Source organism: Centrocercus urophasianus, unplaced genomic scaffold (genome assembly GCF_019232065.1).
Source record: "Centrocercus urophasianus isolate 14NV4802_14NV808 unplaced genomic scaffold, USGS_Curo_1.0 seq_15, whole genome shotgun sequence".
In the NCBI taxonomy this organism is placed as follows: domain Eukaryota; kingdom Metazoa; phylum Chordata; class Aves; order Galliformes; family Phasianidae; genus Centrocercus; species Centrocercus urophasianus.
The window spans coordinates 11,782,275-11,807,186 of record NW_024884697.1 but is presented as its reverse complement, the minus strand read 5'-3'; the positions used below and the strand labels follow the sequence as shown (position 1 = coordinate 11,807,186).

General features: G+C 37.6%; 1 protein-coding gene and 1 non-coding gene across 4 annotated transcripts in view; both read left to right on the top strand.

Annotated features, from left to right (window-relative positions):
- The first annotated feature begins 2,222 nt into the window (after positions 1–2,222).
- ORC5 (origin recognition complex subunit 5) overlaps positions 2,223–24,912 on the top strand; it is a 68,906-nt gene continuing 46,216 nt past the window's right edge. For 2 of the 3 annotated variants that reach the window (XM_042816145.1, XM_042816146.1), the window contains exons 1-12: positions 2,223–2,309; positions 4,848–5,031; positions 5,824–5,916; positions 8,018–8,215; positions 11,816–11,890; positions 14,228–14,339; positions 14,692–14,822; positions 18,074–18,122; positions 19,177–19,267; positions 21,438–21,490; positions 22,981–23,093; positions 24,686–24,733. In XM_042816145.1, coding sequence (XP_042672079.1) covers positions 4,921–5,031; positions 5,824–5,916; positions 8,018–8,215; positions 11,816–11,890; positions 14,228–14,339; positions 14,692–14,822; positions 18,074–18,122; positions 19,177–19,267; positions 21,438–21,490; positions 22,981–23,093; positions 24,686–24,733 — 1,074 coding nt within the window. In that variant the 5' untranslated portion in view covers positions 2,223–2,309; positions 4,848–4,920. Of the gene's footprint in view, positions 2,310–4,847; positions 5,426–5,823; positions 5,917–8,017; positions 8,216–11,815; positions 11,891–14,227; positions 14,340–14,691; positions 14,823–18,073; positions 18,123–19,176; positions 19,268–21,437; positions 21,491–22,980; positions 23,094–24,685; positions 24,734–24,912 lie in introns of those variants that run through there. The other variant, XM_042816147.1, reaches the window with a different exon arrangement.
- On the top strand, positions 16,324–16,394 carry TRNAG-CCC. Its single transcript has one exon. It is a non-coding gene; the product is annotated as a tRNA-Gly (tRNA).

Below are 24,912 nucleotides of genomic sequence, written 5' to 3'. Positions count from 1 at the left end.
TGTAAAATGTAATAAAAAATGTACACTGAAACAAATTACGCTACACATAACCAGCCTGGTACTAATGCATGAATCCTATCTCTAGCAGCTGATACTTACAGATTTTGACCTAAATGACAGGTATAAAGTATCTTGCTTACTAAATCAAAGCAGGGATATATGGATGCTGATGCACCTGAAAAACTGGACAGAACTGTTCAATCATCTTCTGTAATAGTTTTTTATCTGCACACATACAAGTCCAGGATTCTATCTTACTTTTCACAAGTCACACCTGAAAAAACCAAGCATCAGATTTCAATCAACGTAGATATTCTTAGTAATTTTAAACTGCTGGAAAAGGGATATATTTTCATTTACTATGTCGTGATAATAATGGTGACACGTGGATCTATAAACAGTGTCACTACTGGGTATTTTGTCTGAATTCTAGATTAGAAGCTAAGTACCAGAGTAGCTAAGACCACATTGGTCACTCAATTAATAACTAGAGTTGTAGAAGTGAGGCTATTCAAAAGTAACTGTTTTTTTGCTTTGTGTTAATTTCAGCTGGACTTGTTCCCTGAGCTAGCTCACTGCATAACCACCCAAGTCCTAGGAAAATGAATGTAAGCAGTGATGGAACAGTGAGAATGAGAATCTCCACTTCGAAGCAATAAGGATTTACAGGTGCTTTAGTGACTGAATTGAAGCTGCACCAGCGCATCCACACAGGGGAGAGACCCTACAAGTGCTCTGAGTGTGGGAAGAGCTACGCATGTCGTTCTGATTTAAAGAGGCACCAGCACATCCACACAGGTGAAAAACCGCACAAGTGCTTGGAGTGTGGGAAGAGCTTCACACGCAGTTCTGTTTCAAAGAGGCACCAGTGCATCCACACAGGGGAGAGACCTTACAAATGTCCTGAGTGTGAGAAGAGCTTCAGAAGCCGTTCTGAATTGAAGTCACACCAGTGCATCCACACAGGTGAAAAACCCCACAAGAGCTCTGAGTGTGGGAACAGCTTCCCCATCAGTGCTGATTTAAAGATGCACCAGAGCATCCACACAGGGGAGAGACCTTACGAAAGTCCTGAGTGTTAGAAGAACTTCACAAGCAGTTCTGAACTGAAGTTGCATCAGCGCATCCACACAGGTGAAAAACCCTAAAAGTGCTCTGAGTGTGGGAGGAACTTCTAAAGCACTCACTCACACACTTAGTTCCCACCTAACCTACCACCAGCGCATTCACACAGGAGAGAGACCCTATAAGTGTACCGAGTGTGGGAAGAGCTTCAAAAGCAGTTCTGAATTGAAACTGGAATGGACAGCCAAGGGAGGTAGTGGAGTCACCGACCCTGGGAGTTCAAGAAAAAATGGATGTTGTGTTGAGGGACATGGTTTAGTAGGAGCTATTGGTAATAGGTGTACGGTTGGACTGGACGATCTTTTAGGTCTTTTCCAACCTTGGTGATTCTATGATTCTATGATTCTATGAGCGTTCAACCTTCTGGCTTGTCTGGGCCACACTGAAGAGCAATCGTCTTGGGCTGCATATACGCAGCTCCCTCCAAAAGTAACGCCTCCTATTTATTTCTGTGGAAATGACAACAAATACAAGGAAGACAGTAACACTGATTGAGCAAATTCTCAGCTACATGACACTACTTTTCCATAGTAACCACCATTAGCTATGCATTTTCACCAGCTATGAACAAGAGCCTGCGTGCTGTGCTTGTAAGTATCTGCACCAGCAGAGGTGATCACCGTTTCACAGCTATGATGGTGTCACTGCAGAGAGAGGTGCCAAGCTCTACCCCTTGGAAACTGATGTCAGAACATGGTGGAATGGCACACAAAGCTGCGCTGGGGAGGTCGAGTGGATAACAGGAAAAGTTTCTATACTGTGAGGGTGGCCACAGGCTTCCTAGTGAGGAGGCTAACGCCCCATGTCTGTCAGTGATCAGAAGGCATATCCAGATAGAGAACGTCTTCATTGATAATCTTCAACTTCTGGCTAGTCCTGAAGAAACACCTGGATTTGATAATTGCTGAAGCTCCCTTCCAAATGAGCTATTCCATTCTACCCCGGTAACAGAAGACTCCGCACACAAACCTTCCTCCGCCGCCCCTTCCTGCCTTTTCCCGCGCTGCCAGGGACGCACTGACGGCAGTGAGCGTCACGTCGCTACGGCGCATGCGTGCAGTCTCCGCGCCTGCGCACTGCAGTAGGACGGGGGACCAGCCGGGCGGTGCGCATGTGCAGAAAGCGGCCGCGGGAGCCGGCTGGCCAGCGGTGGCCGGGAGGTGTAGGCGCCGGAGCGGAGCGAGGTGAGGGGGGACCAGGTGGGAACGGGGCTGAGCGCTTGCCGCGGGGCGGCGAGGCGAAGCGAGGCGAGGACATGGCGCTGGGGAGCATGGGGTCCCTGCTGCTCCTGTCCCGACCTGCCCTCCGGGGCCGGGCTCCGCCTTCAGCCCCCCAGGCGCGGCGGGTGGGACGCCTCTGTGAGCCTCTGTGGGGCGGGGGGAGAGCGGCGCTATGAGCTCAGTTTTGGTGTCAAGTGTAGAAAGGCGTGCGAGGGGTAGGTATTCTGGAAGCAGTGAGCTGAGAGGCATCCTGCCCGTGTGTCAGATCCTCCTGTGCCGTCTGGCTTGAGTGGTGCCTTCTGCAACTTCACCAGGCTCACCCTGAAGGTCAGTGCTGCTCCTCCCCTGATCGCAGCCACGCGTACCGCCTCCAGCACAGTTTGGGAACGTCCTGAGTTCGAGCTTGGGCTGGTGGTGCCAGCATTGCCATTTAGTCTGAATTAAATTTGAAAGCTTTGCACCAAATGTCCTTTTTCATGTGGACTCTAGAATGAGATCCTGCTGAAGAACTAGATGCCTGCATATAGTCAGTAGACATGCAAATTTTTCATTCCTTTTAAATATGTTTACCATAAGGTAACGTGGTTGAAAAGCATCTTCATGGGCTGGCAGATAGGATGCTTCAGCAGATTTAAGCTGTTCTGCATCTCAAATGGCTTCAGATGTGCACAAGGCACTGTGCTGAGCCCCGGGTAGTGCAGTCACTGCAGAGCAGATCTTACATTCACACCACATGCCTTTCAGACCTTTCCAAAGCTTTGTGTTTGTCCCCTGCTGTGGAGGCTGAATGTTTTCCTTCCATCTTTGATATTTATTTCTAGTTCATTTGCAGTGAGAAACTTTAAGCTATTCTTTTCTAAAAATCTTCATTCAATTTTGAAGACACTTAAATTGGTGCAGGAGACAACCATGTACAATCATGCAGTTTTTTTCTATAGCTGCGTTACTTGAGTTTCTCATACTTGCAATTATGGACTTCTCTGTTTTTCAGGTTGATTCAAAAGTAGTTTTTTGAGTAGTCCTTGTTAGATCTGATGCGCTTACTTAAACGTAAGTGTAATTTGAAATGCTGAGACGTTGAAAATACTGAAGGCAAAGTAAAACAAGGAGAAAAGTCTCAAATGTATGTAGACATAGTGCTCAGTTACAGAACAAAGGGCAACAGGCACGAACTGAAACACAGAAAGTTCCATATGAATGTGAGGAAAAACTTCCTTACTTATGTAGTATCTTTACAGCAGTTTTAGAAGGTGCAGGAGAACAAGAACAGAGCTGTTTTTCTGTGTTTTGTAACTAAAATGAAGCTGTTCCGGTGAATGGGCAGTCAGACCTTCAGTATTTCCTGACTTGTTGCTGTCTTAAAGAGTGTGATCAGTGTTACAGCTTTACCTGGACCTGATTGGTCTGGTAAATGAGCTTCTATTATTTTTTTAATCAGTATTTCTGACCTGCAGCATCAGATGAATTTTCTTCGTGTGTTACTGCTGCTTTAAGGCTTAGTTTGCTGTGCTTTCATGTTAATATCTGAAGAGCTATTATTTTATCATCTTTCCTTATGCCCTGACTGTTCCCTGTTATTTGCAGATCCTAACTTATTGGCTGTCCAGGGAGGTGATCATCTGTGACTGATCTGCTTTTCTCATTTTATTACCTTGTTACTTTTAAATGTGTATAAAGACAGACCAAAATATGTGTTTCTCCAGTTAGTTAAATGTGATAATTCTTCATTATAGCAATTTGCTGATATATCGCATACCTTTCCATTTTTCTTTGAAATTTTGGAATCTGCCTTATATGAAAATGGCCATATAATGCCTTACATAGTAAAGCCCAATTTTAAAGAGATCTTTCAGCCCTGCATAGAATGTGACTGCTCCAAAAGTAATGCTTCTTTTTCGTTTCAGTGAATACTGAAAAAGAGCACAATTATGCTGCTTGATAGAGCAAATCCTCAGCTACAAAACACTGTTTCTTCAACGTAGTCACCACCACTAGCTTTTGGTTTCTGCCAGCGATGAACAAGAGCCTGCATGCCACGTGTAAAAATCTGCTCCAGCAGAGATGATCACTGTTTCACAGCTACTGTGATGGCATTGTTGCTAGGAAAATGTCGCCCACGTGGTCCAGCTTCCATTGTGTTAACACCTAGACATTCAGCAAGTGTCTGAATATCAACAGGTTCATTTCTTTCCTCATAAAGGAATTCACCTTTGCTTCATCTGCACTTCAACATCAGATACCATTTTGTTAGACTGCTTCTCTTTTGCCATCTGTCACATAGCAACAAAATGTAATGGAATATTGTTGGGAATTTACCACCATACCACCAACATCTGCCTCTGATGTTGTGGGACAAATGAAATAGGAGGCATTTCTTTTGGAGCAGCTGTCTTCATATCGCCCAGAATTAGAATATCTATTTGGGTGTAATAGAAATTCTGGCTTATTTTTCTCCTTTATGTATGTGACAGCAAATCATAATTAAAACGTTTTATTTTCCAGATCACCTTATTTCTCGTCTCCACATCTCAGGAGGGACGTTCATGTTTAGAATCCTGACTACAGGAACTTCAAAATGCCTATTCTTGAACACCCAGCTTATCCACCAGCTACTCTCCTTTGCTTGGAAAGTTTGGTGCCTTGTCGAGAATCCCAAGTGTCCATGTTGCTGTCTATATTTGGAGAGGTGGTGCTTTCTATGTTGTGTATTTGAGTGGAAAAATGATGTTTTGTTATTTTGGAGTAAAAGTAGAGTTTTTGTGATGTTATTATGAGTGTAGTTTGGGTACATCTCGTTTCTTTAGTCAGCTATTAGTACCTTATTGTCTCTGCAGCCTTGTTTCTCCATGATAGCTCCTGGTATTAACTTTGTTCCAAAAATGGAACAAAGTCTGTCTTTCTCCCTGGTCTTAAGTTCCGGGGTGCTTTTTTTTTTAAGTGACTGTCTAGAAATTCTATTTGCAACTGTTGTATCTGTGTGTCTGAATTTTAGGTACGGGATTCTTGGTAGTTCCATTGCTGTCCATAAGATTTTGTAGTGCTGATGAAAAGCATCTTCTATTTGTAGAAGTTATGGCAAGGTAAAGGTTACCAGTTTACTCTTGCCAGAATTTTGTTCGTTATTTAATCAGTTTGAATTAAGAGTCTACTGTTTTTCTTCTTATTTGCTCCTATTTAAATTGTCTTTCATGAAAAATGTGTCCTCATGCTGCAGCAGTTTCACAGGTAGCTTTATGTGACTTTTGATTCTTGGGACTTATCCTCTTAGCATTTCAGTGATCATGGTATCAATGTGATTGAGTTTTGTTTCATGGTAATTGGTGTATTTTATACTTTATACCTCAGTTTCAAAGTTAACTTTTTTTGTGGGCACACTTCAGTGGTAAATCCTCTGTTGAAAACAAGGAAACAACAGCACAAAGCAGAAGAGGTATCAAAAGAGCAACCCTTTTCTTTTCAAACATGTTTTTCTCCCTAGCGTCAGCAGTTGAGTTTTCCGTCCATCTTTATCTATGGACATACATCTAGTGGAAAGACCTATGTGATGAAGACTCTTCTAAACACATTACAGGTGAGTTTGTTGATTCTGAATTTCGAACTTTGTGATGGAGGACTGATGAAAACATAATCCCTCTGCTGTTTGTCGGTTTTCCCAGAGTGATTTGTTTCTTCAGCTATTTCTGCCTTGACTCACTCACCCCCCCTCGTCCCCCAATTAGTGTGAAATAGTACATAATAGTATATAATGTATAGAATAATAATTTTTCTTAGAAAAGTTTAAAAAAGGAAGAAAGAGCAGCCTATCTTCTTCCTCTCTCCGGAAAGGACTTAACCTGCAATAGCCTCTCAGGCTTATGTAATGCAGAGAACCTTTTCTCTATCTTGTAATTCTCCTTTAATAGTTTATTTGGATATTAAAAAAAAAAAAAAAAAAAAAAAAAAAAGACGATTTATGGAAGCTTCACAAATGTAATTTTGGTGATACCCAAATGTCCCAGCAATCTTTGTGGGCATGTATTGCAAAGATGTTCGTAGCCTAAAATGTTGGGGGCCAAGTGCTGGTGCAGCTGTGAGAGCAAATGAGTAACAGTAGGAAGATTTTGCCAAAGTAGAATTTTGCTTTTTGTTGACAAACTAATTGCAGTTATGTTCAGTTGGGTGTGCATAATCTCTTTAAATGTAGTCCCATAAGTTTGAACTTACTGTGCAGTTGTTAGCATTCTGAGCAAAGGTACAAGCCATACACTTGCTGGAAATCTAAAAAAGAAAAAAAATAAGTCAATAAAATAATGAAAATCGCTAGTTGAATACAAGGCTGCTGCCATTTGTTCTGATACTTCTGCAGATTGAAGGAGAACATTGTATTCATTGTAGCATATTTGCTTTATTCTGGTCATCCTGCTTGTAGATGCACGAAGATCTTTACTGTAGAAAATACAGTCTTAAATCTTGAAAATTTTGAAAATCTTGAACAATACATCTTGAAGCAGTGTTGCATAGGCTAATTGTTGTGGTTTTTCTAGATCCTCCAAACACAGCTTGATGTGCGTCACAGAATCATAGAATTGCTCAGTTTGGAAAAGACCTTAAAGATCATTGAATCCAACTGCAACCTAACCATACTATGCTAACTATAACAACCCTCTGCTAAATCATGTCCCTGAGCACCACATCCAAATGGCTTTTAAACACATTCAGGGATGGTGACTCAACCACCTCTCTCTGGGGAGCCCATTCCAGTGTTTAACAGCCCTTTCTGTAACAAAGTTCTTCCTGATATCCAACCTAAACCTCTCCTGGTGAATCATACTGCTTTACTGTGGTTTTTAATGTATGCTATTTGTTGTTTTTAACGTAAGAAAACCACTTCTTTAGACTATTTATTTCAAAATTTTGGAGGAACTGAGTACCTTGAGTAATGTTTGTAATGGTGTTGTGGCTGGATGGCTAGCTATAAGTGAATTATGTAACTAATTGGAATCAACAATTTTTTTTCAGGAACATACAAACAAAATTCACATCAAGGATTCCTGCTTTCTAAGTAAAATCATCTTGATTTGGATTTGGTTAATGCCATATAGATAATCACATAAATATATATGCACATTTTTCAGACTTGTGCAGAATATTCTACACAAACAGGCTTATCACATGTTTTATGTAGAATCTTGCACTTTATCTTCGGGTCGTTTGTATGCAGTGAATGCCAAAAGCATTGCGTAATTTCTTTGAAGTGTGTGCTCCTAGATTACTTTTTTTTTTTATAAGTTGGAGAAGTTCATGCTACCCAGTTTGTAATGGGTTATTTTACGAGACTGTAATGTGTTGTGATTGTCTTTTCTTTGATCAAAATGCTATTTGGTGTTCTTCCTATGTTTTGCTCTCAAAAGAGAAATTTTAAAACCTAATTGGAAGGTACACCACGTATTTTGTGTGAGGATTTGTCAGACCTCTCATCACCTCAAGACATGTGATAGTTTGATTAGATACTTAAGTAATTATTTGTCTACAGCGAGGTTTTATTTATTTGTTTATGCTCTCTATTCTGTTGGCAGTGTTTGGTTTCTTTCACTGCTTCATGTGGAAGGGAAACTTGATTTTGGAGTATATATATTGAAAAAGCACTATAAATACAGTATAGAAATGAAGTTGGATATTTTTATCCCCTCCAGCTTCCTCATGTGTTTGTGAACTGTGTGGAATGCTTTACTTCACGACTTCTTTTAGAAGAAATTCTCATCCAGCTGCAAAATGGTTCTCCTGAAACAAAACGAGCTTCTCCCGTGCCTTGTGATACCTTCAATGACTTTGTGCGTCTGTTTAAACAAGCTCTCATGAGTCAAAATCTTCAAGATCAAACAGTATATGTTGTAAGTAGTTTATTTTTAGTGCTTAGGTTTTGTTTTGCTTCTGTGGATCCAGGTGCTGTCAATAACCTGTATGTGCAATGTATATATTAGAACAGTTTTCACAAAATTCTTTTTTGTACCTTGTTCACAATCTGTTGATACCAAATAGATTTTTTTCCAGCTGGCTTACTGTCTGCAGGTGAAAGTGTATTTTTCGTATTTTTGAAGTTTTTTATTCACAAAGCTGTTTAACATAGTAAGTAATTGCCGTAAATTATACTGTATAATTAAGTCTCTTATAATATAGAGAGACTATATTTGTTTCATAGTTCTTAAGTCACACCCAGGTACTTCTCTGTGAAGAAGGTAATTTCACAAATGAAGAGGCAAAAGTAGGAAGCAGGGGTGAAGTGCATTGTGGTGCACACAACAATTGCTGGCTATCATAGACTTAAGTCAGAAGTCATACTAAGGAATTAAAATGTACAATTTTCTCTCTAAATGTAAGAATCTTACGTCTTTATATTGTTGCCCTTGGAGACAAGAACTGAGGTTTTAACACTGAGATGTCAGAAATGTCCTGCAGTGAAAGATTTGATGACATACATAAGTAAGCTTGGAAGAAACAAGCAGTCTGCAGAAGAAAATAGGAGAACTTAAATCACAAGTATGATTGAATCAGTGTAGGACTAGAACACTGGTACTGTGCTGAACTAGCTACATCAAGTAGTAAACATTAACAGCATTGATTGTGTCAACAGACGAATATTGAAATAAATATGAAGCATGCAAGGGCTCTACAGAAAGGATGTAGACTCCTCAAAACTTTTCCTAGTTCACTTAGTTGAACAAATTCTCTTAGTATAGTGATGTGTAAGTGTATGCATGCATACTTAGTAAACCTACAACATACATGGACTGAATTTTCAGCATAGTATTAAGAATTAAATAATTTGTTAGATGAGGTCAAATTTATTATTGAAGAAAACATGAGAGTGACTCAAGATTGGAAGTCTGATCAGCTGGGATTATCATTGCGTATTTCTCAGACCAGTTGAAGGGCACATTGCTTTGCTTTTTTGTAGTCAAACAAGAAGTCTAGAACTACGCAGAAAATTCCACACTGTTTCACAGGTTATGGTTGAGTTATGGTTAAGTAAAACTTCATATTATGTTTAGGGGAAGCAATGCTAACTGATGAAACTCATGAAGTTGATAAAATTTACTCTTCGAAAACTGGAGAAAAAAAAAAATCAAACAGCTCCAAACCAATACTTAAAATATATAATAAACTACTTATAGATAATTCAATTTAATATACAGATTAAAAAAAAGTGGTATTGACATCTTTCAACAATTCCGTAAAAACGGGATTTAGCACTAAAGTGATGGGAAGCTTCACAAAACATATAATAAATCTGTACTTCTTTTCAATTGAATATTTGAATTAAAAAGCCTATTCTGCATCAGTAAAGAATGCATCGAGTGTTATATTAAAATTATTATTGATCTGGAAATCAGAATGTTCCTGAACAATAGTTAGAGAAAGCAGAGCATTAAATAATTAGGAAGTTTCCGTTGTTTCAGGTAAATAGTTGCTGAATCAGAAGAATTAAGTATTAGTATTTCAGTTCTGTTCTGCATGGGAACAGACAGGAACACAGGAAATCAATTCATGTATATTAACCTGTGTCATCTGGGTTTGTGATAGAATGGTTTAAATTGAGACTGATGGAAGACCAGTGTGCTGGTAACATGAACTGTTTCATTTTCGAATTAAATAATCTAATGTTTCAGCCTAATTAATTCAGAGTGAATTAAGATAAATGTTTACTCTTAAGCAAAGGATTCTAAATGCTTCTGTTAACTCCAGCATGGGTGCTGTGTGCTTGTGATTACTCAGAAAAAAAGAGAATTTATTCTTTGTAACTATATGAAAAAAAATAGAACGGATTTAACTTCTATTCATTTGTACACCTGCAGTATTTGGCACTATACAGAAGCAAGAATCTGCAGTTTTATTGTTGCTCAACAGTCAGTGGGAAAATATACTTTTTGGTTTAAAAAAACATGACAAATTTGCATTAAAATAAATAATAGAGTAAATGTAGGTTTATAGGCCTGTGTTGGCCGTTTCCATGACACACATGACATGTTCCACAGCCCAGTGTTGCAGTATATTTTGCGTGTTGTGAATAAAAACTCTGCTTGGTTTCCCATTTAGGGGAAAAGTAAGATCTACTTAAGGGTTTAAGCTTCGTATTCGGTATTGCCTGTTACTAGGCCTAACAAAGAGTGTTTCATTAGGAAGAATACTTTCAAGCAATTCTGTGTAAACCTAATCAGCTGTTCTCATCCTTGAAGCTGGTTATTATATGAACGAAATTCAGATGTCAATATAAGATCATGTTGTGTTACAGTTTATTTAAAACTATAATAGTCCCAAGAATCTTGAACTATTATTTTAGAGATAATCCCACATTTTTTTCAGTTTTATTTTTAAATACCCTTTGCATAACATGTTCTTTGGTTGTCCACGTAGAATTACTTTTCTTACTGTGAACAACAGAACCAATAGATGTTTTAATATTTTGATGTGGTTAAAGAATAGACTAATGCAGTTTTTCAGAGACCGATAGTTTCTCTTTAAACGTAGTAGTAATTCAGAGGAAGTAAAGAACTTCAGAGCTTATGTTTTTATTGTGAGTAGTGAATAGAATACAGAATACATGATTTGGTTTTTTTTTTTTTTCTTCTTAGAATCTTAACAGGAAAGAGTGGAATAAGTTTGTTTTTTTTTTTTTTTTTCTTTCTGAAAGATGTCCACAAATGTTTTTATGCTCCTGATTTTTCCGTACAGGCTCGTACGTCCAGTTGTTTGGTGTTCCTTGTATAAGCTATATATACACAGCATAGCTGTTATTACTACACAGGGTTTGCATAAATACAATTAAATCCTGTAAACATCTGGGCTACAAAATATAGTAAGAAAAGTTTCTCTCAAAATTCAGTTTTATGAACTCCAAATGTTAGCTACTTGAAGATATTAAGTGGTAACTCTTAATTATTTTGGAGACATAAATTAATACTGGTAAAAGACAACTCTCCCACAGTAAGTATGTTAATGTAGAGTTGAAGTAATACCCAGTTTTTAATAGAAGAATAATTTTGGAGAAAATTGAGATTTCAGAGGTTATAAATATTACAGATTTCTTGATTTATGTATGTACTACTTAATTCTTGCTACCCTTAGGTATAACAGTGTAGCATTCAAAGAATGTTTGGATGTTGTGTTGAGGAATATGGTTTAGTGAGAACTATTGCTGATAGGTGGATGGTTGAACTGGATGATCTTACAGGTCTTTTTCAACCTTGGTGATACTGTGATTTTCTGGGAATTATATCTTTTGTTTGGAAGGCAGAGCTGCTTGAGCTTTCTGGAAGCACACCTGAAGCAATGATATCTCTGATGTTCCCTTCTTAACATAACTTCCTGCTTAGTTTCCTCTTGTCTGAGAGCAATTGGTGAAATGTGTCTCCAGCAGCTGAGAGCGGATTTCAAGTCAGCATGAGAGTTCAGGTTACTGTTTTCTGTGTAATGAGATCACTGTTTTATTAAAGGTACTGGATCGAGCAGAACAGCTAAGGGAAATGGAAGCAAATGTCCTGCCAGCATTTCTTAGGCTTCAAGAATTGGTGAGTATCTCAAGGAAAAAAATAGCATATGATTCCTACGTTCAGGATAACTGCGCGTGAGATAGGTCTGTCCAGGCTCATCATGAAAAGTGATTCCTTAGAAAAGCTGCAGGTTGGTTGGTTTGTCTGTCTGTTTGGTTTCTAAAAAATAAGCAGCTGGCAGAGGTCAAAACCAGAAAGTAAACCAGAATTTAAATGCTTGCAGGTCTATCTTATCCTTCAATATAAACAAACAAAAGTAAAGTTTAATAATACCTTCTGACAGGGATGCTGATGCCAGATATGTAGCGGCCTTTTCTTGAATGTTTTTATTTTTAGGAAGAATGTGAATTTTTTCTGCACTTCATTTAAATTCCTGTAATAACTACAAAAAAAATAAAAAGCAAAAAAGGAAGACTGTGATCTATTAGGTATAAGTTCAACACAGTTCCTACATACTACATACTTTGCACCAGCAATAGATAAGTTAAAAAAACCAATCCTTCTAGCGTTTGTGAATGTTAGTGTGGGGATCCAAAGTTTACATCTGAATCAGGCTGACTCAGAGAGCTCAATCAAATAGAGTGAATTCAGTATTAGAAGCATGAATTTGCAGTCAAGAAATGTTTGTTTTCCTCAGTTTTCTCCCACACAAAACTTCAGGCCGTTTCTTGATGGCTTTTTCAGAATAGTATGAACCATATGAGCAGGTCCAGCTCAGCTCAGCAGCTGAGAACATGCTTGATATTGGCAGAAGGTTTTTACATTTCTTCTCTAATCACACTGTAGTATGTTTCTGATTTGAAGTTAAGCTCCATATCTTCTTTCACTTCTGAATTATGTAGGCTTGTCCCTTGGAAGAAGTAAAGATGGTGCATTCTCTGGGAATAAACAGAAAACAAAACTAGCAAATGGTGGTATTTTGAGATGTCTGAACAACTAAATAGAGGACTTTTTTTTTTTTTTTTTTTTTTATACCTCAAGAGCTTGTATATGATAGTCAGTAATTTTCTGGTGACACTGATTTCAATTTTACTGAATGAAGTCTCATTCAGAGCTGTGTTTTTAATCTTGGCAGCTGATTTTTCTGGCCCTTCTTGTCTGTTTTGCCCATGTTGTAGAGTTTGCTGCCCTAAAGGAGAAACAAACTGACAATAAATGAGGGAAGTGTAGCCCCTACTGCTCAGGAACCAAAAAAGCATATGATTTTTTTAAAATGCTAAAGCAGCATCTTCAAGATCAAAAGTGATTTCCAGATAAGTTTGCTAGCCTTTCCTAATGCTGATATCCTAGTTTCTGTGAACTGAGATGGTGTTAAACTCATGTGCAGGCTGATAACTGTCATGGGGCAAAGTTGCTTCATCGTTGACTTTCATGCTTAGGAGGCAAGATTCTTCATTATCAGTCAGATTTTGTGGAACAGGGCATCGTGTGAAGAATGGAGTGCTTGATTTCTGTATGGATTATGATAGAAAGGACTTGGGTTTCTCATATTGGAAGGTCTGTCAGGAACAGAAATGGAAATACCTTAGCTTTTTTCTTAGCTAAAATGGTGGGAGGTCTGGGAAAGGAAAGAGGTTTGGGGAAGAAAACTGTAGGAAGGTGGGCAAATTAAAAGGAAATAGATGAATACAAATAGAAAAAGAAGAAACAATAAAGAATGCTGGTGGCTATCACTTCAGCAAGAAGTGGGAATTTTGGAGAAGGGGAAATAGCACTTAAACTTCTCGAGTCATTCATAACTCATGTTAAACATCATATATCAGTAGGGGTTTCGATGGAGTTCTTGATGGCTTTTTTTCTGTAGGCACTGTCTAGGAGTTTAAACTATAAGACTTCAGCATTCTTAGAATATACTGAGAACTGCATTGAAGCGCTGTGATGTGACAGAAGGAAAGAAGGGCAATTGTCGAAAATCTTCTGTTCCTGCTCACCACCTGACCTTTAAAATAAAGTAGTAGCTTGGTTTTAAAGAGATCTGAACTTTCTTTTGCTTCTTAATCCTTCCTATCTGTTCTGAAAGGCTGGGTTTGATTACCAATATAAATTGCTGCTTTAATTCTGCAAACAATGAATGGATTGAAGTTGATATTGTCTAGTACTGAATCTCTGTAACCCTAGAAAGCATATAGACCAATGAAATGACAAGAGGTAAAGATGAAAATCTTCAAATGTTTGACCCTCTTGACTAGACTAGCTGAAGCTTTATTATGGTAGTGGTTTGTATTAAACTGTAATTTTCATTTTTGTTTGCTTATTATTTTGAATAGAAGTGTCATGGTATTTTTTTCATTGGTGTTATAATATGCTATGTTTTTTTTCTGTTCATCTGCTACTTTTTTTTTTCCCTTCTTGTAGACTGACAGAAATGTGACAGTTATCTTGCTTAGTGAAATAGTATGGGAAATGTTTCGTCCAAATACTGGATGCTTTGAGCCATTCATCTTGTATTTTCCTGATTACAGCATAGGTAATATAATTCTTGAATTTGCTTTTTGGGGATAAAATAACACTTTGTCAAAAACTGTGCAAATATGATAAAAATCGTTTACCAATATGCTTTTTTTTGAATCTGAAAAGCATGTTAGCCACTGGAAGGCAGAAGGCTATATTCCCACGAGCTCTAAAATACTCCTCTTAACAGAACATCGGAAAACAACATTTTGATCCATTATACTTGCTAGTTCTTTAATTACATTGATTTTTTTTTTTTTTTTTGGTAGTATTTGTTTTTAATGAGAATTATTTTTCTGCTTAATTTAAAACGTGTTCAGTTTTTAAAGCTATTTTTAGATAAGCCAAACTTACCTATGTTTAAATAGGACACCTGCAGAAGATCTTGTCCCAGAATCATCCTCCAGAATATTCTGCGGATTTCTATTCTGCATATATAAATATTCTGCTTGGCGTCTTCTACATGGTCTGTAGGGACCTCAAAGAACTTCAGCATCTGGTGAGACAAGCTCTTTCAGTGTTGTTGTTGTTCTTATTCTTGTTCTTTGTTTATTTGTATGTTTTCCTGAGAAACTGGCAAGTCTAGATTTACTGTTGAATATGGCAAAGAGAAGATGTGTTAGCACAGAATGTAGTTTTCCTAAAGTTGTGTGTGACAAAAGGTTCTGATGGCTGCAGAAGGTTTCTTGTATTACACAGTATCCAACCAGTCACAGAGAGGACAAAAACTGCATTAAAGGAGTTTGGTATGTTTGTGATTCAGCCAGCGTGGAACTTCTCTTGATCTCACTTCTGCTCAAACAATTCTACAATATCAGAGTGGCTGAGAGGACTAAACCAAATATTTTCACCTGTTGAGATACAGAGATGTATCTCCTAGGTCTGCTAAGTATGGTAGAAGCAGTTGTTGCAAATCCAGCAGTTCCTGAAGAAGTCTGTTACAGACTTAGGTATAACAGTGGTTTTTTTAGTAGTGGTTATGATTTTACTCTTTCAAGAGTCCTTACTCTTCAGATTCTTTTTGTATGTAGTAATGTGGATTTGAACTTTGCACACTGCTATTCTGGACTTCTGTTGTCCTTAATAGATTCTGTTGTATTTGTTTCCTGAACAATTCAGAATATTCAGTACTAAACGAGGCATTTACTTTCAGTGCATGAAAGAAAACTTCAAGTGAATGATCTTAGATAACCATTGCATGTCTGGCTGCAAGTTCTATGGTTTCCTATGTTTATTAAGTGTAACTTGTTACCCAAAGTTGTTAATACTTCATCAGTATGGGAAATTTAAATTAAAATTTGAAACAACTTCTTGTATTTTTCAGTAGTGTAAAATTTCCCATTGATTTGCTTCCTACGGAGGATTTTAAAGTACCTAAGCTGTTAAGTAGCAACAGCAAGCTAGAGCTCTGCAGTGTTACATAAACATAGCATATTAATTTGAATCAAAGGTCTAGAGGAGTTAAAATTGACAGATATTTTCATTGTCCTTCTGTTGGAATTAAAAATAGGTAATTTAAAAGTTCTTGTAATGTAATAACATATGAGAAAGTGGAAATATGTTGAAGGAATTTGGTAAAAGGAGTTCTAACCAGGTATAAATTAGGGAATGTAATAGCAAACAGTAAAAATAAACTTAAAAAAAAAAAAAAAAATACATGTGGTTGATGGTGACCTTTACATACGTAAAGCTGAAAAGCAATGCCAATGTTTAGCTGAGTTGTTATTGTTTATAACAGTTGTTATGTAGTAAATATAGTTACTGTATACAAGGAAATTTTTCTTGTAGAGAGAACCCATTGAAATTTCAAAAGCGTGTTGTGGTCAGTGGTTACAAACAATGAACAGATTTTGCTAGTGAGGAGATCAGAATGTTCCACTTGTGTTTCCAACAGGAAAATATGTCTAAGTTTCAACTGAACTTGTGTGTTACGTTTAGAAGCTTTCTGTTTAGATGAGATTGTCTCTCCATCAGGCATAGTTCTGGCAGGGCCAGCAGCAGCGCCGCTGGTGTAGTGGTATCATGCAAGATTCCCATTCTTGCGACCCGGGTTCGATTCCCGGGCGGCGCAGGAAGTTTTTTGCAATAGCATGGATTTACCAAGGGGAGGACGTGCCTGAGCAACCTGATAAGCTGCTGTGATGGAACAACCAGCCTTGATGGGTGTAGGGAGAGCAGTGCATGTTGTCTTCGTGCACATCAGTGAGGCCTTTGGAGCTGTCCCCCATTGTGTCCTCATAGACAAGTGTCAATATAAGGGCTGGATGAGCAGAGATTGAGGTGGATCAAAAACTGACAGAGTGGCTGAGCGCACTCGCGGGTAATAAACGGTGCAAAGTCTAGCTGGAGACCTCTCAGGGTCCACCCTTGTTTAACGTCTTCATGATGGTTGGCCTAGGTGGTCTTCTAGGTCCTTTCCAACTTTGTGATTCTATGATTCTGTGATTAATGATCTGAACTATGGAGCAGAGTTTACCCTCAGCAAGTTAGCAGGTGAATGACAAAACTGGGAAGGCTGGCTGCCATCCCTCTACTGGGCTCTGGTGAGGCCATGCCTCAAGTGCTGTGTTCAGTTTTGAGTCCCTCATACAAGGAAGACATGAAGGTCTGGGAGCGTGTCTAGAAAAGGACAGTGAAACTGTTGATGGGTCTGGAGCACAAGTCTTACAAGAAGCAGCTGAGGGATGTGGGATTGTTTAGTCTGGAGAAATGCAGGCTTCAGAGACCTTATGGCTCTCTACACCTGTCTGAACAGAGGTGGTGGTGAGGTGGGGTTGGCCTCTTCTTCTGCATAAAAAGGAATAGGAGTAGGAGGAATGTCCTCAAGTTGCACCAGAGGAGGTTCAGGCTGGATATTAACGAAGACTTCTCAGAAAGAGTGGTGAAGCACTGAACAGGCTGCCCAGGGAGCTGTTTGAGTCTTCTGTCCCTGGAGATGTTCAAGAATCATTTAGATGTGGTACATTAAATGCAGAAACATTGGTGGTTGGTAGGCGGTTGGACTACATGATCTTGGAGGTCTTTTTCAACTTTAGTGATTCTGTGATTTTCAGTATCTTATGAACCACTTCATAGTGCCTAGCATAACCTGGAAATACATGTGTTATTATGCATGATTATTAGGAACATATTCTGGAATTATATTAAACTCATGTGTTGAAGATACTGCCTTGAGTTCTGTATATTAGCAGAGAGATTTAGAAAGATTCAGTAGGACAAGAGGAGAGTGAGTTGTGAAGATGGTAGTTTATATTCTGTGTGCTGTTTATTTGACCATTTAAGAAAAGATTGAGATAAGATCCTTGTGAAAAGTCCCACATTCTGTTAGGACAGTTTTCATAGATAATTTCTGCTTGTCTGTTTTAAGTACACGTTGCTTACTTCTGAACATACTGAACTACATCTACACTATAGTTTACTTCCATTACTCATTTTTGAAGTGGAAGTTTAATATTTTTTTAAAAATTCTATTTATAGTGTTTAGTTGTTTTAAAAAAATTAAAGTTTACAGCCTTTGAATACAGAAAACAGATTTTGCTGCCAACCAAGCTGATTATTTCAGTTTATATTTAATCTGCAAAAATGTTGTGACACTTCACAGTAGAACATTTGGGAATAAAACAGCGTAATTATTGACTGAAAGAATTGTTTTTGATTATAAAACCAATGAATTATGCGATGTTCTCTACTCTGTAGGTAGATCAAATGTATGGTACCTTCTTAATGTGTTGTACTTTTTACTTTCTGTAGGCAGCACTCAATTTTTCTAAATACTGCGAACCAGTGGTCAGAAAAGAAGGTAAGCTTCTGTCCTTGATTTGAGTGCATATAGGAGAGTGTGTATGTCTTCCTGTTGACTTTCTTGATCCTCACTTTGTTAATTTTTCTGGTCACAGCAGTATCACTTAGGCCAGTTGCACCCAGTAGGTAACATTTGCAATAGATGCAGATTAAAGTTTCTGATAGTGATGTTTTGAGAAAATGAGAGGGAAATCCTTTGAAAACTGGCTACTCCCCTGTACAACTTTCTCCTCTCTCAAGCAGCAGTACTTCTACAAAGCAGTGACAAAAGTCATTTCTCTATCAAAACTCTGAAGAAGATAAAAGCAGAGGTTCTGTCAAACTGTCCCAGAGTTCATCAGAATAACCACAGAGAAACAGCCTTGCATTGTAGTATGCAAATGATGACTGTAAGGCAGCATTTAGAGTCAGAATGTTAGACTGATCCTACCCCTGTACTCAGCACTGATGAGGCCTCACCTTGAGTACTGTGTTCAGTTGGGCACCTCAGTGCAGAAAGGACAGTGAAGTGCTGGAGCAGGTCCAAAGAAGAGCAGCAAGGCTTGTGAAGGGCTTGGAGAATGTGCCCTACGACGAGAGACTGAAGGAACTGGGGCTGTTCAGTCTGGGGAAAAGGAGGCTGAGGGGAGACCTTACTGCTCTCTTTCAGTATCTTAAAGGTGCTTACAGCGAGAGCAGGGATGGTGTCTTCTTACTGGTGACTGGATGAGGGAAATGGCCTTAAGCTGCGCCAGGGTAAGTTTAGGTTGGATGTCAGGAAACACTTCACAGAAAGGGTTGTTAAGCACTGGAATAGGCTCCTCAGAGAGGTGGCTGAGTCACCATCCCTGGATGTGTTTAAAAACCATTGGATGTGGTGCTCAGGGACATGATTTAGCAGAGGGTTGCTAGGGTAGTATGGTTAGTTTGTGGTTGGACTCAGTTGTCTTTAAGGTCTTTTCTGAGCTGAGTGATTCTATGATTGTGTTCTGCCTGTGATGTTCAGATGCTGTAGATATGGTTTGTGTTCCACGAGGTAAAAATCTAACGTAGTTTATTTTGGCTTGGTGCAGCAAAAGAACGCGACACTCGTAAACTCTGGAAAAATATTGAACCTCATTTGAAGAAGGCAATGCAGACAGTTTACCTCCGGGAAGTATCCAGGTAACCTTCTGTGGTTTCTTTTTCTGGTTTTGTATTTAATAAGCTTTCTTCGTAAATATTTTCTTTGTCTCAATTAACTCTCATCAGCAGTGTTTCTTTTTTGCTAGATAGAATCTTTACTTTTTAACCTGCATTTCTTTCTTGACATGTAATGTTAAAAATAAGATACCTTAGGAGAGATCTTCTAAATAAATTGATACGTGTAGCATATGAAGTAGTAAGTGCTAAGTAGCATGTAGTGAGTGAACTAGCAGAAACAGATTGTAGTTTGAATTTCTGTGGTGGTCGTGCAGATCAGCGTTGCCACAAGTGGAACTGTCAAGCGTGGGAATCCATCACATACAGACACAGTTACTGCTGCAGGTTTTGAACATCAGTGTCCTTCAGCTTTGTTTACTCGTTAGATTTATGTATATTTGCTGTGCTTTCTGACCCTTTTTTTTTTTTTTTTTATCCAAGGGCAAAACATTCCTTATATAAGATTGTTTTTGACAATGTTAAAATTTGCTGTACTGCTCATGCACTGAACTTAGGTTGGTATAGTTTGAGATTCTTTGTTTATTTGACTTGAGGCTGCTGGAAAAAGGACCCTGATGCTCATTTTTTAATGATAGCTATTGGCTCAGGCTTAATGTCTTCTCTATCCTTCTGATTTGTGATTCTGATATTACACCCTTGTAAGTAGGGATAAATAGTTAGTGCTTGATTTCTTTGTACTGATACATAATGATTTCTTCTTCAATGAATGTCACTGAGGCCATAGAGTATTCTGGTAGCAGAACTCGGGTGAGCAGTAGAAGTCTTGGCTAAATGGCTTGGAAAAGTGATCTTTCCTTGAAACAGAGGTTTCCCTCTGTATGAGCTAGACTTAGCTGTACAGCGAGTCATAAATTACTTTGTTTGCCTCAAATGTGTATTCATACTCAGTATTGGTCTTTGTTACAGTCCACTCACAATCTTAACTTTTTGTATTCTCTAATGGTCCTTCCTAATTAGTGTGTAATCTAACATGATGATGTAAAGTAGGTTATTAATGGTTCCCAAATAACTTTTTTTTCCCTCTTTACTTTTTTATTTTATTATAAATTTGAATTTTGCCATTTTTTATTATAAATTCCAGCTTTTTGCATAATAGTTCTAGGATTTACTTCTGCATAACTGTAAGCACTTGAGGAATAAAAATAACCATATTAATTTTTCTGGCCATAGAACTGTAATTACTCCTGAGTTTTCTTCTAATTTTAAGTTACAGCAGTGGAATTTTGTTATATGCTGTTGTGCTGCCTGAACCAAGATGAAAATGAAACTTTTTTCTACCTTTGAGGTAGACAGTGTATGAAGTATTGGGTTAATAATTTGGTTGAATGTTCATTATGATTTGAGTGTGACATCAGTGCTCATTAAGCTATTTTTGTAAGTTTTAATTGCTCATGGCTGATAAACCTAATATGTGATAATAAATTAGACAGGATTTCAGCTGAGGGAAGGATCATGAGGATCTTTAAAAATGCAGTGGTACTTTGGTACTTGAATAAAATGTTATTGTTTGTAGTATACTAAGTGATAGTCTGAAATAATGATGTGGTAATAATATTGTGCCTTAGGGGAAGCTTTAAGGTGAGGATTTCACTATTAAGTAAAACACCTACTTGCAGACATTACTTTTCACTGTCAAAATGTTCTTTTTGATTTTACAAAGCTTTTCAGAGAAGAATAGTATCAACTTCTTTTCACACAGACTTCAAAACTCCAGTGTGAAGTAATTATAGTGTTGTTCTTGTTAGGATAAACACAGTTAAGCAAAACAAGAATAATAAAAAATCAAAGCTAGCAGTTCTTCATTAAATTTTGCTTTGTTTTCAGACTTAATATGCTGTAGTAATTGAATGGAAAAGAACAAATATTTTATAATCAGCTTGTACTCAATTTTACTTTTACACCTTAATGTAAAATTATGTTCATTATTATTATTATTGTCTGTATTATTATTGAAACCTATATTCAAGATATTAAGACTTGATATTTATAATTATTCTTCTACTCTGGCCTAGCTAGAGTCATGTAATTAAATTACTTACTTGGTGTATGTTGTTTTTTTTTTTCCCCCCTAAAAGAGGATTTTACATGGGAGTAACAAATATTAATTTCTGTTGCATTTTCTGTCTTTCAGCTCACAGTGGGAGCGATTACAGTGTGAAGAAGAAGAACCTGAGCAGATTAAAGGTGCCAAATACAGTAATTGTGCAGAAGCTTGTAATGTAAAACATTTTCTCTTCTGATTGATCAGTCTTACCTGTCAAAGTGTGACTGGAATTAATGTGGACGAGGATATTTAATGTTCAGTTACAGTTCAGGGAAGTTATGTTTTCTTTGAAAAGACTTTCTACAAAGGACTCTTACTATTTTTTCCCCTTTCATATATCCTTGGAGTAATTTTTCCTATGGTGCTATTTGGGGTATAAGCAAATTTCATTACATCAGTATTTCTCCATCTAACAATGCATGAGGAAATGGCTCACCTCTCCTAACTGTAAACCTATGCATGCCAAGTGCAGAATCATCTGTGGAGTGATGTCAGTATTATACCTGGTGCATTGTACTGGTTTACCACATTCCTAAGCAAAATGGGTGTCCTATGGCCATCAAATGCTGTTTACCAACAGCTTAATGTAATTTAATAATATAAAATGCTTAAAAATATTAAATTTTACTGTGGTTGTAATTAGGAAGTAGTGCATGATGCAACACTAGCATATCAGTTGTAGAAACAGACACTGCTTTATTAAACTGAACTCTCTGTATGTGATTGATTTTGTTGTTGTTGTTCCATGTAATGAGTATGCAGTAGAGAACATTCTCATTTGTAAATTAAAGCTAAATTGCTGTGATTTTCTGCTGACTACCTGAAAAGAAATTACTAGCTGTTATCTAGGGTGCTTCTCATCCCACTCTGAGCTCTGATTCTCAGCCTTTAAACATTTTTAATTGCTTCATCTTTGTTTGCTGATGTTTCTGAGTTAAGTCATAAAGGTAGTAGTGCTTTAAAGAGCAAGAAACAACAATTATAAAGTGCATTCAAGAGAAGGAAGAAAAATAACTCAGTAGACCGTACTACTTGTGCTTGTAGTACATAAGACTCTTACATAAATGAAGTATATTATGTAGCACACTAGGTCAAATGTATTAAGTTTGAAGTCTCGATAACATTTTCCTTTTTATAGAAAATAGAAGAGTAGCTAAAAACGGTGAGATGCTGAACTGTTGCTCAGAGATGCAGCACCAGTTCTGGTGGCATGGCAGCTCAGTTCCATGCTGAGCTGTGTCCTCCAGAGTCTGGAATGTCTGTTCATTTCTTCTGTTTGCTGGAACGGGGTCCTTGACGGAAAGTATCCTTGAATTATTTTTAAGGAGATCACTCTTCAGTGGTTTTCGAATTGCTGACTTTTAAATACTGCTTCTCAGAAAAGTCTGTAAAGAGTTCAGGATGTGTATTTTGTGTAGCTTCACGACAGCATTCCTTGCCCTTCCCTGACTTTATATCCATGGTAACAGCTTTGTCAGAAGAAGCCATACTTTGCTTACAGGAGTACAGCTGCAGAGAAGGAAATCATGTAGACTACAATATTGAAACAGGAGAATACAAACCACTGTAATTTGAAGTCTGTGGAGGTTTATACGTCACTGAAATCTGCTCTCAATTGTTTCTTTTACAGGACTTTCTGCGCACACACATGTGGAACTTCCTTACTACTCCAAATTTCTTCTAATTGCTGCTTATCTTGCCTCCTACAATCCTGTTAGGACAGATAAAAGATTCTTTCTTAAGGTAAAGGGTTTTGTTTTTTTTCTTATGCAGGAATCCAATTTTCAGCAGTAATGATTGTCCTGGTTTAAAACTTTTTGACAGTTGAATTTTCTTTGTGTGTGTGAGATATTTATCAACATGTGCATGTGTTCATGAATATGTGGTATTCATGGCAGGTAAGGGTGAGCAACTGGAGAAAAAAAAGTAAGAACATGAGGAGAAGTCTTTAAGAATATGCTTTTCTTCTCAAATGAGAATTGTGAACACACGTTTTGGAGTTTGCTGCAGTTCCTAGTGAATGATATACTGTTATATTAATAGTTAAAATGAGTTTCATGTTTCTGGTACTGAAGACTTTTCACCTTTCTGTCTAGTCCTTTATAAGGGTGTAGGTGTGCTTGTAGTAAGCACTGACTGACGGATTATCTTTATCTCTTTCGTTATTTTGCTTGACCAAGCAGTTTCATAGTAAATGCTTTATTTTCTAAACAAATGTTGTTGGCCAGATTTTTCTATATTAGTCCTGGAACTCAAACAAGAAAGCCTACAGGAATCGAGTCAAGTAAGGCATGTTAGCTAATGTGTGACATCTTTCTTGCTTGTGTTCACTGAACAACCTTCTCAATTTAATTTTTTCCGATCTCTTTTTTTTATCATTTCTGAAGTTGATTTCCACTCTTGCATATGAACCATACTGAACTTTCCCACAGTAAATGCAATGTGAACTTCTAAGGTTTTTGAAGCACAAACAGTGTAGGCATTTCAGTCAGTGATATTAAATATTTTCCCCAAGAATTGGGTGAAACAGAGGCTACTGTTCTTACTGCAAGTATCATCAGATAGCAATTAGCAATTCATAAGGTGCTGGGGCAAAATTCAGAAACAGGTGCATCTCAAAGCCCAGTAACACTTTTTGGGTGTGCCTTCAAGCTGTGTGTCCTTGAGTCATACTGACAGTGAAAACAGAACATGGTTTTGATGGGGCTGTAATGAGATTGCAAGTAGAGCACAGAAAACTATTTTTTTGAGTAGTTAACTAATGACTGCCAGAAAGCAAAAGGGATGCAAACAAAAGCGTGGGCATTGGGGTGCTAATCTGCTCTACTAGTAGATGTGCTAGGCTACATACAGTTGTGATCTGTTTATTAAAAGTTTGATAGAACAGTGAAGTAATAATGAGCAGTGATGCTGTTAATTACGTGGAAGTTCAAATGCTTTGTGAAGATTAAATGAAAAATAAGTTGCTTTTAAAATATTCTTTAATTTAAAAAAGAAGATCTATATGAATTGTTAATTGTTTCAATTTAAACAATACAAAAAACTAACTGAAAATCAGGTCTGAGGTTGATGTCTTGTTGTACTCACACAGAAACGGATACCACTTGGGACACAATGTGGCAAGAGCTAAGTGTGATTTTAGGAGTTCTGATAAGAAGAATTACTTAGCAGCATCAGAGACGCATAGACTGGAGGCGTAATAAAAGGAAGAACTGTACTAGCATACTGCCAGACATGGTGCATGATTCTTTCTGATTCATTTAATTTTGTCACTGCAGTAAGAAGAGCAGAAAATAATTTGCTTATCGTATTTGCTCTTGTCCATTGTTTTACAGCATCATGGGAAAATTAAGAAGACCAACTTCATGAAGAAACATGAAAAGGTATCTATTTTATCTTTCAAGGCTGAGCTTGGGAACAAAGATTTTCTTCCTACTGCACTACTGATTTCATACTTTCATACTTTGTGTTATCCTATATTCTTCACTGTAAAAACAGGCATTACTTGAAATAAGTTATTGATGCATTTATTTTACATTATATACATTTCTGTATGATGCAT